This window comes from Astyanax mexicanus, chromosome 15 (assembly GCF_023375975.1).
Source record: "Astyanax mexicanus isolate ESR-SI-001 chromosome 15, AstMex3_surface, whole genome shotgun sequence".
NCBI classification, from domain to species: domain Eukaryota; kingdom Metazoa; phylum Chordata; class Actinopteri; order Characiformes; family Acestrorhamphidae; genus Astyanax; species Astyanax mexicanus.
Window position 1 is genome coordinate 31176432 of NC_064422.1, and position 13023 is coordinate 31189454.

Below are 13023 nucleotides of genomic sequence, written 5' to 3' on the forward strand. Positions count from 1 at the left end.
GGGGGTCAAGTGACTTCACTATCCAATGGGTACAGGCGGCTCCTACGGATAGTGAATCAAATATTAACATCAGATTCAACATCACCACAACTCTATAGACATTTACTGTGTTTAATCTTAAGAGATAGAAGTGAAGATAAGAAAACACACAAGTCTGAAACACACATCATAGGCCTCTCCTTACCTAGTTTTCCATCTGGTGTTCTCTCCCTCCTTAACCTTTTAGCCAAGAGGATGCAACAGCAAGCACAAGAAAATTCCACACCAGTTTCTTCTCATAATTATCATAATTGAAATATCCATTGCTTTAAACAATCCTACTTCTCAAAGCCGTCTCTAATTCCCTTACATCAACCGTATATTTGTGGGCAATTGTCAGTATGACAGCATCCTGTTTTTTTGTCAGACACAGGTGGCAACCCTAGTGAACACTAAAACAGATAACTTCAGTGAGCAGCTCATTCATGTTTTTTTTTTCTTGTGGGCACATGACTACATATTTTAAGATAAAAAACCCGATGCAACATAAATGACAAAACAACAATTTCATAACTATTATTAACACATTGTTTTAGAAATCAGGTCAGAACTAGTTCTATGGAATATAAAACATTCATTTAAGCATCTGAACTGTTAAATGTTTGGAATTGTAGAAGCAGAAAATACACTTTTAAAATGAGCTAGTTTTATCTCAATCACTCACTCAGCACGTCTATATTTTGTAAATAGGTTCAGATGAACAAACACATTCACACACTGTCCTGTGATGCTCTCAGGATTTCCAGAATATGTCACTTAGGAACTTCAGTTGATTAAGTGAAGGACTGAGTGCTGTAAAAAAAAACAAAAAAACTTTACACAGCTTTTAAAGGGTCAATGACAGATATGTCACCATAAGTTCTGTTGGGTTAATAGCACACAGAGCTGGGGACTGATTGTGTCAAAAGTTGCAAAACACCCGTTTATTTCAAATATGAAATATTCAGATATGTAATTTCCTCTTTAGTTTCTAAAAATAAAAGGGTGTCCTGTGACTTTTAACTCACACAGTACAGCTGGCACTTTAACCCACATTCTTTCTGTTAAAGACATCTGCATATTGAACAATGCAAAACAAATTTTCAGATTTTTTTTAGCTGGTCCACAAAAGTGTAAAAGATCAAGCCATGCTATGAATATTCAACAGTTTTATTTTTTTGTCCATCTTTAAAATACAATGAGGATTAATGATATGCACCGAAGAATGAATGCATCATTCATCCGTTTCTCTATGACATTACAGTGAAAGATGATTCCTGTGTAATAAGACCGTACACTGTGGTACAACTGCATACTCTACTACTCTCATTCACAGGTGCTTTCCAAATAAAACATGGATCATATTAAAAATGTGGTTCATATTCATACGTTACTCGCAAATGGAACTACAAATGCCCAAAAATATTCTACAGGAGCAGCTACAACAAACTGCAGCTGTGTACACTATAAGAATAAAAATATAAACAAAAACAGAAGTGGTCACTGAAGCTAGCTACATGACTTCAATGACTAGAGTTATAATATAACAGAGGTATTACACAGGAATCCGTTATCAAAACAAAACAGTTCTTTTTCACAAACATTGTAAAAGACATGGTTTTTCTTCATCAGTATCATAATCATTATCATCATAAGTATTATACAATGAATGGTCCCTAAATAAATGACCTTTTATATTCTTTATTAGAAACATCAAAGAAGTGAATAATTAGAATAATAATAATAATAATAATAAAAAAAAACAAACGAAAACATGAAGGAAACATTGAAAGAGCTAGATGAAGAACAACAGAGTGATTCACATTTGATTCACATGTTCTGATCCATGTACCACAAACACGTGAAGGGAAGGGCCCTGTTCACTCTCCCGCCATGATCCTGGAGGACATTATATAAGGTCATTATTAAACAGTTCTCCTTCTCAGGCCCTGTAAATCTCCTGTGCTTCTCCCAGCATCGTAGGAGTTCTCTCACAGCCTCCGGGACAAAGTGCACGGGCTGGGAGAGCACTGGGAGAACGCTGGGAATGGCTGGGAACAGCCTCCTGTGGTGGGACGTCATCAGGACAGACAGCTGTACAGGAGCAGAGTGGGGAGGGGCTGGAGGAAACAGGTTTTCAGTGGATGAAATTTGCCCTTGTCCAAGAGGCCCTCCTCTTCTTCTTCATTCACAATGTGTGAAACTTAGGAGTCCAAAATTACATTATAAGTCAATAATGAAATTCAATTCTTAACATAGTCTGAATCTGTACCAGGTGGGCCATTTCAAAACAAAGAAGAAAAAAAATATCGAAAACCAAAATATACCAATAACAATGAAAGCTCTTCTAGTAGCCTAATTCTTAGCAGTATATATCAAGAGTACTATACAACAAAGGCACCGAGCCCCTGTATTATTACATTTGTACAATTCTAAAAGTCTCCAGATTCATCTCGTAACACTTCTGTTTCTGTAACTGCTGTTCCAGTTCTTGGACCATTTCAAAACCCACCTGTGGTCTCTTACATAACCCCTCTCCTCAGGATGCTATACACTGTGCAGCTACTTGGTGGGCTGGGAATGGCTGTACACTCGGCTCCGATCTGTAATACCCAGCTGAATAAAGACGCGCTTAGTGACTTACAACTTCTTAAAAACTGTTTTAAAGCAGCTAATGTGCAGTTCATGCAAAACTGTGCTGGAACAGCAGAGAGGTGAAAAAAGATTTCGCTAGCAAATAATGGATTTTTTTTAATAAAAATGATCAGTTCCTAACAAAGTGGTTCTTATTCAACCAACTTCATTAGCTTAAATAAAACCTAACAGCCTTCCTGTGCTGTGAATGGCAGACTCTTCTCTTTGCTGGCTTTGACGGAAATCAGCCAAATGGCTGGAAATGCATTTAATAATTGTGATTAAGAAGCTCCTTATCAAACACAGGCTGTTTACCTAGCAAGCAAACAAATGAGATTTTCACCCACATACAGCACCACCATCAATAGTCCATAAACGAGCTGGAAAAAGCTCTAGCGCTAGGTACGCAACATGTATCATACACTTCCTCTGCTCTGCCACCACACCCCCAGTGTGGGGACATATTCATTCACTGAAAGTACAAACGAGGCCAGAGGCACATCAGTGTCTGGCCAGTTACTGAGGCTCTGAATGGAGGGTGGGAGTCAGTGGAGCAGACCCTTTCATTGACTGCAATTCAGCAAAAGAGGCTGAAGTGCTGCTGGTAGTTGCCGTGAGGTCTCACAGCTCGGGCCTGCAGAGTGCAGTCGGGAGTCGCGGAATTAGCCAGACCGGAATCTGAAGGTGTTGAAAGTCCAGCCTTTGACATAGGAGAGCTGCAGTGAGCATGTGCAGAAGAAGTGCACTGAGTGCTGGAAATTGAGACACAGTTGAAGTGTTGAAAGACTGAAGTGGTGCTGAGCGGCGGTACTGAAGCACAGGTGAAGCTGCACATGGGGCCGGATAAGCATAGTGTTGCGGTGGCCTATAGTGTTACAGTGTGTGTTGGCTGTAGGGAAGGAGAAAAAAAAGCACTCTGCTACTCTATTAAATCCCATCACTGGGGGTCTCTCTTCAGACACAGAAGCTGCCAGTGGTCTGCAGCCGTGGATCAGAGCAGGACACTCTGGTAAAGGAGCAGCCCGGAAAGACGAGGCCACGGGTCTCTCAAACACACGTGCCTTGGTGAGCAGTGGGCAGAGCTTTGCGGTTTTTCAAGCCCTGATTCTTTTCTTTAAAGTCCATGGGCTTCTGCTGAGAGGTGTCGATCAATGCGCTGGCAATGGCAATACCTGCAAAACACACAGCACAAGCACACGTACACGCACACACACACACACACACACACACACACACACAAAAGAGGAGAAAAAATGTTAAACCCTGTAGACATTAAAAATATACACTTTTTACAACTAAAGATGCAAAAAATACTCTGTGACAAAAACAAAACGGAAACAGTGAATCAATATAAGCTGCATTCTGTTAGTGATGCACTGCGAACTGCTTAAATACCAAAAACTGCAATAATCTTAACCCACACCACCACAGTCAGTGTCAGATATAACACTCTCTGTTCGCAAGTGACTGAATGACAGTTTATGAGCTTAACAATAGAATGTAAATTATAAAATAGTATTATAATATGAATATTAATTATTAATATTAAAACCATAAATAGAAAAACGTACTCTTTAAAAAGAACTAGTAAAGTCGATTTAGGAATATTTTATTGGATTTTTTAAATGGATTGCAATATAACCGTTTTTTGTTGTATAAAAAAAAAAAAAAAACATCTGACCGATGCATCTGTATTATTTATAAGAAAACAAAAATAGTCTTGGAATCAGCTGATCAGCCTGTGGAGTAAGAGAAGCTTAGTGTGGGGTGGCTCAAGAACCTTTCAGCTTCCAATATTGCCATAGTGATAGTATTTGAACTGTTTCTGCCAACCACTGTGAAAAAACCCTTTATTTCATTGTTAATCACAGCAAAATGAATTTTTAATGTTTAACTATTTAGAGCTTTACTCTAAGACATCCCTAGCTATTAATTATAATTATTATCCTTAACACACTGGTCTTTAAGAATAACATGGAAATACATGCGTTACATTAACGTAACTATTAATCAGAATTTATTTTAGTTATGCAATTTGAACTGTTGTTTGTGCTACCTGTGCAACTTTGATTGTGAATGTACCAAATCATCAGCTGAAACATTTTATGAAACAAGAAGCACATACATATTTTGAAGCATGTTTTCATACTCTTGTAAGAATGGGCTTAGAAATGAACTCAGAAGTAGAGTAATTAGTAGTGTGATAAGTAATCCTTTAGTTTGTGAGAAGTAATTCATAACGGATTAGTTATCTGAGTAACCATCCAAACTCCTGAACAAAGAAGCAAAAGAAAAATAGGACTAATAGGGAAAAAAGCTTCCCTTCATGTGGCTGGTAGAAAGAGAAGGAATAATCAGATAAGAACAGATGAACAATTCCAGCGAGCAGTTCCCGAGCCCTCAGCATTCTGCTGCGGTTTCTGTGAAAAGCACGTCTCCCTCTGCATGTTTCCAGGCTTTTTGTGTCGGGTGGGACATCCCTCACTCTCTATCTCTGTGGTGTAGGAAGCTTGGCCCAGAGCCTAGTGTGCTCTACCACTGTGCTCCATGCCAGCATTCTGTCAGAGTGGGCTGTGGCAAGAAGCATGGCCACCATTTCTCACAGCACCATCTCACAAATCATCCCCAAAACAAAACAGCCACTTGTTTTCCGCACTGACCTGGCACAGCTCCCTCCGCGCTATTGAAGCAATACAATTATTGGACGAGAACAATTCATTACTTCAAGACAGGCCAGCCAAAAGAAATTGAATTTAGCATGTCAAGACGAAGCCACAGCTGCTCCAGGTGAACAGGATTTACATCCAGGAACGAGCTGACTCGCCGACAGCCACTCTGCCCTGTTCCGATTTATAAGCCATCACACCTGGGCCAGAGCAGAGGGGGTGTCAACAGAGTGATTTGCCAAGAAGCACCGAGTACAAGCACTCATGTTATCAACCATAACATTTTACAACACAGCTTAGTGTCCATTCCACAGATGATGAAAGATCACAAAACCTTTTGTCTAAAATACAATATATGCTAGGGCCGTGTATTTACAAAAAACTGGCCACAACATATGTGCCATAACATTACAGGGGATATGATTTAATACATTGCAATATATTGCAATATACTCTGATATAGTGGGACAATTTAAGCAAGATAAATTTTGAATTCTTTTACGGCTGTCAAACGTCCTGTTAATTTTTTTGCCTTAATAATGGATATTTTAATGTAAAATTAAAGAATTATTATTAGATCAGAACACAATTAAATATTATTTTCAAATACATTTGTTTAATTGTATCTTCTTATCTTTGCATGTTAGGAGTGAGTTGCGAGATTAAATCCATATTTCAATGTAAATAAATGTGATCTACCTTCTGAACTCAACAGTAGCGACACTGTCTATGTTGCTTAATTGCTAGAATTTTAGCGAAAAAAAGTCAGGAAACTGAATGATCACCACAGCACCCAATCCTCTAGTGCACAATTCATCCTACCAAAATTATTAGTTAGAGTACCATCAATATTCTGGGAAAAAAATCGCTGAGAGGCTTTGAACCCTTCATATCCCACACCTGTCATTAGGCCATTAGTGCCAGTAGGTCCATGTTTATCTGCTCTGGAGAGTTCTATTCTATTTACAATACATCTGTGTCAGCAAAGGATGCAACTTTAAATATCTAAATGCTATAGATGAAAGGGTATTCAAAACCACTTTGTTTATTTCCTTTCATACTTTGTGATTTTCAATACATTACATGGTCAGACGTTTTTTTCCCCCCAGAGAGAACCTGAAACTAGGCAATAATGGGAGGTGAAGTGATGATAATGCTATAGCTAAAGCCATTTATGGGCTTGCAATTAATGTTGATAATGCTCTGTTTAATTCACAAGCCTTTTTAAAATCTCTTTTAATATACCATTTTGGATCTGACCTTTCTCCGCTGAGTGGTTGAATGCAAAAAAAAAAAAAAAAGTGTATAGTTCATTTTTATGCAAATTGCTTCCACATGCTGACACTTTCTCAGGAAGTCTCTACAGAAACCCTGCCATTTGCTTCTCTACCTACAGCAGTTAGAGTGGGTAGTATGGCTTTATTTCTTCAATGCCACTAACGTCAGTTTTGTGAATGTGACTTCAGTGTTACTGGCACCAGCAAAAAGCTTTTCCCCCACTTTTTTTGTGCTAACGGTAAGTCATCCCACTCCACACAGTTTTTGACAGAACAAGGGTACAAAAGTTTGTTTTTACGTCTTCTTGCTCACTGACGTCCTAATAAAGAGCTTAGGTACATCACTGAGTCATTTGCTCCTTTCCTCATTTTGCTGGGAAACTGAATCATGTTCCCTCATTTGTGTCAGAGTAACCCAATGAGTGTGTATAACATGGGCACTGTGGTTTCATTCTTTTCTGTTCTATTACATTTTAAACAGAAATGGCCGTCATGTTGTTGGATTTGCGACCAGAGTCTACACAGCAGAGATCAGAGGCAGAATAAGACGTGCCAACAGATTGGGCAGACCCACCCCATCTCTCAAACCACGCATATATTCAGAACACATTTTTTAAGCTTAGGAATCAAGGACCAGAAGCCAAGTGAATTTTTCCACCGTATACCCAGCCATGTCCAGCTTTTCATTTACATTAAGAGCTCAACTCTAAGACAAACCAACACCACTATGGTTCTGTTTAACCTCAAAGTTGCTGCAAGAGAGTCTGCAAGCACTGATGGTGATCAAAAAGAAAAAAAAAATGTTTTAAATGGTATTTGGACTCGACCCAGATCAGAATTTTTTTTTTTTTGCAACAGTACCAGCCAAGACGAGCATGTCTAATTACATTAACTAATGCTAGGACATTTTACTTGCTGAAAAACTGCAAAGAACTTCATACAGAGTGTATGTTTATGTAACCACAGTACATCACATGACCAATAAAGGAATAAGGAACTAGTTAGTTGCCTGACATCCCAAATATATCTTCATGCTACTCCATGTAATGAACAGGAAGGTCTCAATCCAGCCAAAGCTGGCAATCACCTCATGCCTGTGTGAACAAAATATTTGGCAATATTAGCACAGAGAAAACGATGGAAGATGGAATTAGTCACTGGATAGTGAAAGACAGTTGAGAGGAGAAAAATTAGATGGGCTGTTTTACCGCTGAAACATTACAAGGTGACGGTTGGACTACAACCAGCCAGCATAAGTGTCACACCTGGTGGATTTTCTTTTAGAGAGATTGTGCTGTTCATGCTTTTTTATTTTATTTTACAGCCATTAGACTGACTTCAGTGCAGCAGACCAACACAGTGCACCAGAGCCATGAAATCAAACCAGCACATTCCACAGAAGCAGCTGAACTTCTGTACGGTGAACTACCTGCCAGTCACACTTGATGCAAACTACACAGTTTGCGAGTTCATTACAGTGGTGAGTGGTGCTGACAGAGCGAAGGGGAATTCACTCAGCTCTGAATTAAAGACTACGAGTTCCTGATCACACATCGCAGTAGGCAGTGAGAGATGTTCAGGAGCAGCATGGTGGCAGTAGACATGACTGACGACTCTGCACTCGATTCCAACATCACTCACTCGCTGCACTTACTCAGTGTAGGGGTCGCTCCGTTTTACCCTGACAGACATTACACCCACGAAGTTGTAGTGCTTTGCAACTTCCAAAAAGCACAGCACCTGAAATACAATGGGTCTCTTTCAACTGTGACAGGAAAGAGACGTCTGCAAAGCACTCGAACCATTTCAGCATTTCTTTTTCCTGCCTTAAAATAGTCTTTGTTGAACGTAAGCAGTCCTCTTACTCTCCACCGCTTTCTGTCTGAAGTGCCTTTCACCAGAACTTTCCATGACGAATCAAAACATGGCAACAAGCAAGCGTTCTTGCTTTCTTTTGATATTAAAAGCTCATATTCTTCATACACTCAGAGCTGCAGTGCTTGTCAACTATTAGAAGAGACGCAGTGAAACAGAAGATTTTCCAGATCAGTCAGTTTCTGATGAGGAAGCCGAGCTTAAAGGGCTGAGGTTCCATAAAGGAGTGTGTTGATTGACAGACATGCTGTGGGCGGTAGGGGTAGATGGGCTTTTCTCTGGCACACACTGTCACTCTGCAAGCTCTTAGCAGATAACTAATATGAAAGCAGACCTTCAAAATCGTACCTTAAAAGCACAACAACATCCAAACAGTGTGTGCGCGAAAAGGCAGCAGCCGCTTCCATAAGAAAATCTAAAAGTACCAGCGTGTTAGATTGATGCGAACAGTCTTTTAACAGAAGATGCCTTTTGTTAAATGGACAGAACGTACGCCCTGGATCGTAGATGCTGCAATATGGCTAAAACCAAGTAAAGATCTGCACTCCAGACAGGAACCGAACACCTCTATCCTGTCATTGATTGTTTTGATCCCACTCTGTATAGTTGTAGAGGTTAATGCACTTGGGAACACCACAACCCTTCCCTTCAAATTCAAGGACACAGACAAGCGGTTACAATATCCGCTAATGTATCTCTCCATTTACATACAATAATTAGCCACAAAGACTCACAGAGCAGATCCAACCCAGACAGAGACTAAGACAGAGATTAGTCGGTGTGGTGTAAAACAATCCGTCCAACAGAGACAGTCCAGCTACACCAAATCACCACAGGGACGCAAAGCTACTGCTGACTTCCTGCCTCAGCTCAGGTTTCCCAAGCTGGGAGGCATCATATATAGTCATACACTTACAGTAGAAATGCACTTACCAGCCAAAATTCACTCACAATACAGAGATACGTCTAATATATGACCTGCTCATCCACTGCTTACGGACGTGCTCTTACTTAATGTTGTATGGTTAACAAACGTGCTTAATAAAAAATCAATAAACAAAACAAAATATCTCAACAAATAATGACATATATTTTACATGTGTGCAATGCTACTATTGTTAAATAATGACAACTGTTCAAATTCAAAACACTAAAGAATGAAAACTGCCATTTTCAGCCGTCATATGAACACCATCTCCTTGTTTCTACACTCACTGCCCATTTTTTTATTTTAGCTCCCATGACCATACAAGAAAACACTAGAGCTCTAATTATATAGTTTGCTTTCTCCAAACAGCTAGTTTCTGTTATAGCTTATTTTTAAATTAAAGTACCTAATTTTAATGATTATATTTTCCCATTCTTTTAAGGACTGGTTTTACACACATGGCTACTAGCTGCACTACTCAACACCTTATATTATATGCAAATCTTTTTCTACAAGAAGCAAATCCCCCTGTAAAGCCTTCGGTGTTCTTTTATGTGAGGTTCTATACTTTCAGAGCTAAACTTGATGAAAGGACATGCCAGTGTTATTTTGGTACAGAGAATAATGAATTGAATAATGACTATATAGAAAATGTCAATTTGCAAGTAGGACATAAGGCAGTCTTTCAGTGTGTTAATAACTTTGTCCTCATTTAACAAATTGGGATGACATGCAACTAGACTCAATAAAGCTGACTGATATTAGCTAGAAAGAATACATAAAACAATATGATAATTAACAAATGAATTTGTGCGTAAAGCTACACTGTAAGATATTACCAATATTGTGACCTGTTTGCACAGACTATTCTAGCCAAATGTCACAGATGTCACCAATAGTGCTGTTCACTGCAGGTGGTAAAACTTTCTATGACATTTGTCTGATCATTTTATATACTTCTATCCCATCACTTTTCGCATGTAAGTGTATTTGGCAGTTTTATAATTTTCCAGGATTTAAGGACTGTAAAAACTTAAGATCTAAAATGCCTAGCTTTTTCAGACTTCGTAGAACATATTTATGACATGTTTCTAGTCCTATTACCTTTTTTGCCTTAAATTATTTGGTACAGCCATAATAATAAGGCCAATAAGTCCTATTGAGCATGGACACATCTTACCCAACTGCTCATGGGGAGGGGGGAAAAAACAGCAAGATGACTGCAGAAGGAGTCAAGATTATGCCAGTCTCCTTCATCTTTCACAGGAACACATCCTAATGCAATGCATCAAGTAGGAACTTGCTGTTTTTAGACATAATTTGTGACTCAATTGTTGCTGATCTTTCAGTGATGAAAAGGTCTCAGTGTTAGCACTGAATAACCATGAGGTGTTGGCCATGCTTTTAGCACCTTCAAGTCTTTGTCAGTGTCACAAGAGCACATGGTGGGAGGAGGACAGCCTGAAGTGTTCTACTCGATGTGGTCACGACAACAACGCATTTAAAAAGGATGAATACACCAAACACATGAAGTCTACAAACATCCGGACCCTGCAGACCCAGCACTAGGAGGATTCTAACAGAAACAGCACATATGGTGATATTCGAGCATGTCCTTTCACCATCCCCTTGAACACAGTGGTACAGCGTGATGGCTGCTCTAACATTTCTCAGCAGTGTTGTCAGGGCACTACAGCCACATGCTTTTGACCCTATTGGAATTAAAATAGGATTTAACTGCTGGTTCATATCATAATAATATCATACGTTCTATAGCTTTCTATAGTTTCAGGAGCAATATATTTAAGCTACTGAATCCTTTAAAAGCTTGATTCTGTGGTCAAAGTTATTTTGGTGTGGTGTTGAAGAATGATCTGGATCTCTGTAGCGCTAGCTGATGGAACACTGACAATTTTAGCCTGAAAGCTGAGACAACCACACTTTGTTCTAAAATGTGGAATCTATCTGGAACTTGATAGTGTGCATAAGAAAAGGAAAATAAGCTCTCTGATGCCTGAGGTGCTACTGAATATTGTAGAGAATACACTTGTGAGGCTTTCACAAAGCCTGCTGCAGTGGTCCAGCACTATTTTCCCCATGGTTTTCTCCAGTTGGATTTAGATATAGCGGAACTGTGATTTTTGACATTCTAAACAAACACAGCTTCACCAGTGAGATTAGAGTTACAGATTCTCACTGGAATAATACTTCCCATCTTAAAGGAGAACTTCCTCTGTTCTCACGCAGCTTTCTGAGATTAGCATTTTGTGCACTTTGCCCAAACAAGCTTTTAGAATGAGTGAGACAGGGCATAATTTTCTACTGCAGATAAATCGCTTTTTCCACTGTTACTCAGGCTCAATGTAGCTCCACGATTTATTGGTCGAATCCGGAAGCCCTGACATTTAAAACAAGGCACTTAGAACTTTAAAACTGCACAAGACGTTTATTAAAAGCCACTGTTTACATCCCATAGTGTAGGTAAATGTTGAAGGTAAAAGATTGACCATGTAGCACGAACGAATATGTAGGAGAGGTGAGCAGATTGCAAAATTAATTCCTTGGAAACGTATGAATTCCAGCTGTATCTGAAAATATCTGGTTACTGTCAACATTAGAACACCAAGAACGAACAACAAATTACATAAATATTGCTCAAAAAGTTTTACTATTTGTGCTCAACATGTTTAGATACCTACCGGATGTAAACAGTGGCTTTTAATAAACTTGCACTTTAAAAGTTCTAAATGCCTTGTTTTAAATTCCAGGGCTCTGCAAATTCTACCAATGAAGCGTGGCGCTACTTTGAGCCTGAATAACAGTGAAAAAAGTTATTTATCTGCAGAGACAAAATATGCCCCATCTCACTCATTTAAAAAGCCTGTTTGGGCAAAGTGCACAAAATACTGGATCTCAGAAAGCTTCAGTGAGAATGTAGGAGGGCTATTCAACAAAGGTTAGTACTTTTTATCAGGTTTTAACACACCCAACCGGTGCCAGAAAGGTGCCGGGTCATCTTTAGTGACGAATCTGTGTGTGGTTTAAAATGGCAAGATTATAGTCGTCACATGTTCAGAAGGTCATCGTGTGGACCTGATCTTTACTACTGGCACAATAGTCATGTTAATAATGTCCTGCAACATTTAAAATGTTTGGGATACTATTTGACACTATCAACAACCATCAACCACCATCTAGCTTCATGGCATGGATTATCATAGGAAATCATTAGAAACCTCTACAACTCCAAAACATAATAATTTATTGTATTATGTATCTTATTGAAAACGGCTCAAATCAGTCTGAATAAAAAAATAAATACATATTGTTCTTAGTAACCTTTATCTTTATTCTGAAGAGCATTGCAATTCCACACTTATTTCATGCTCTTTTGCTGCTCACCTTCACCCAAAAACCTTGTATTTACTGAACCTGCCGTAATTACAGCTTAGCAGTAATTGCAGCTTTAATCCTAGTGTTCCAAGTAGTGCAAAATTTAGACACTCGTACCTGACTGTCCAGGTGGTGGAACCCCTGATGGTCCTTGTGGAAGGCACAGGAGCACCGTCAGAACCGCAGCTTTCCCTCCTGAACACGGCTCCATGGCAACGGGTTTGGGAGGACC

The 13023-nt window shown here is 39.2% G+C and overlaps 1 protein-coding gene across 1 annotated transcript in view; it reads right to left on the reverse strand.

The window, feature by feature from the left end:
• Positions 1–1170: 1170 nt before the first annotated feature.
• atrnl1b (attractin-like 1b) overlaps positions 1171–13023 on the reverse strand; it is a 110322-nt gene continuing 98469 nt past the window's right edge. The window contains exons 28-29 of the mRNA XM_007259180.4: positions 12909–13023; positions 1171–3824 (exon numbers count right to left, since the gene is read on the reverse strand). Coding sequence (XP_007259242.3) covers positions 3700–3824; positions 12909–13023 — 240 coding nt within the window. The 3' untranslated portion in view covers positions 1171–3699. The remainder of the gene's footprint in view (positions 3825–12908) is intronic.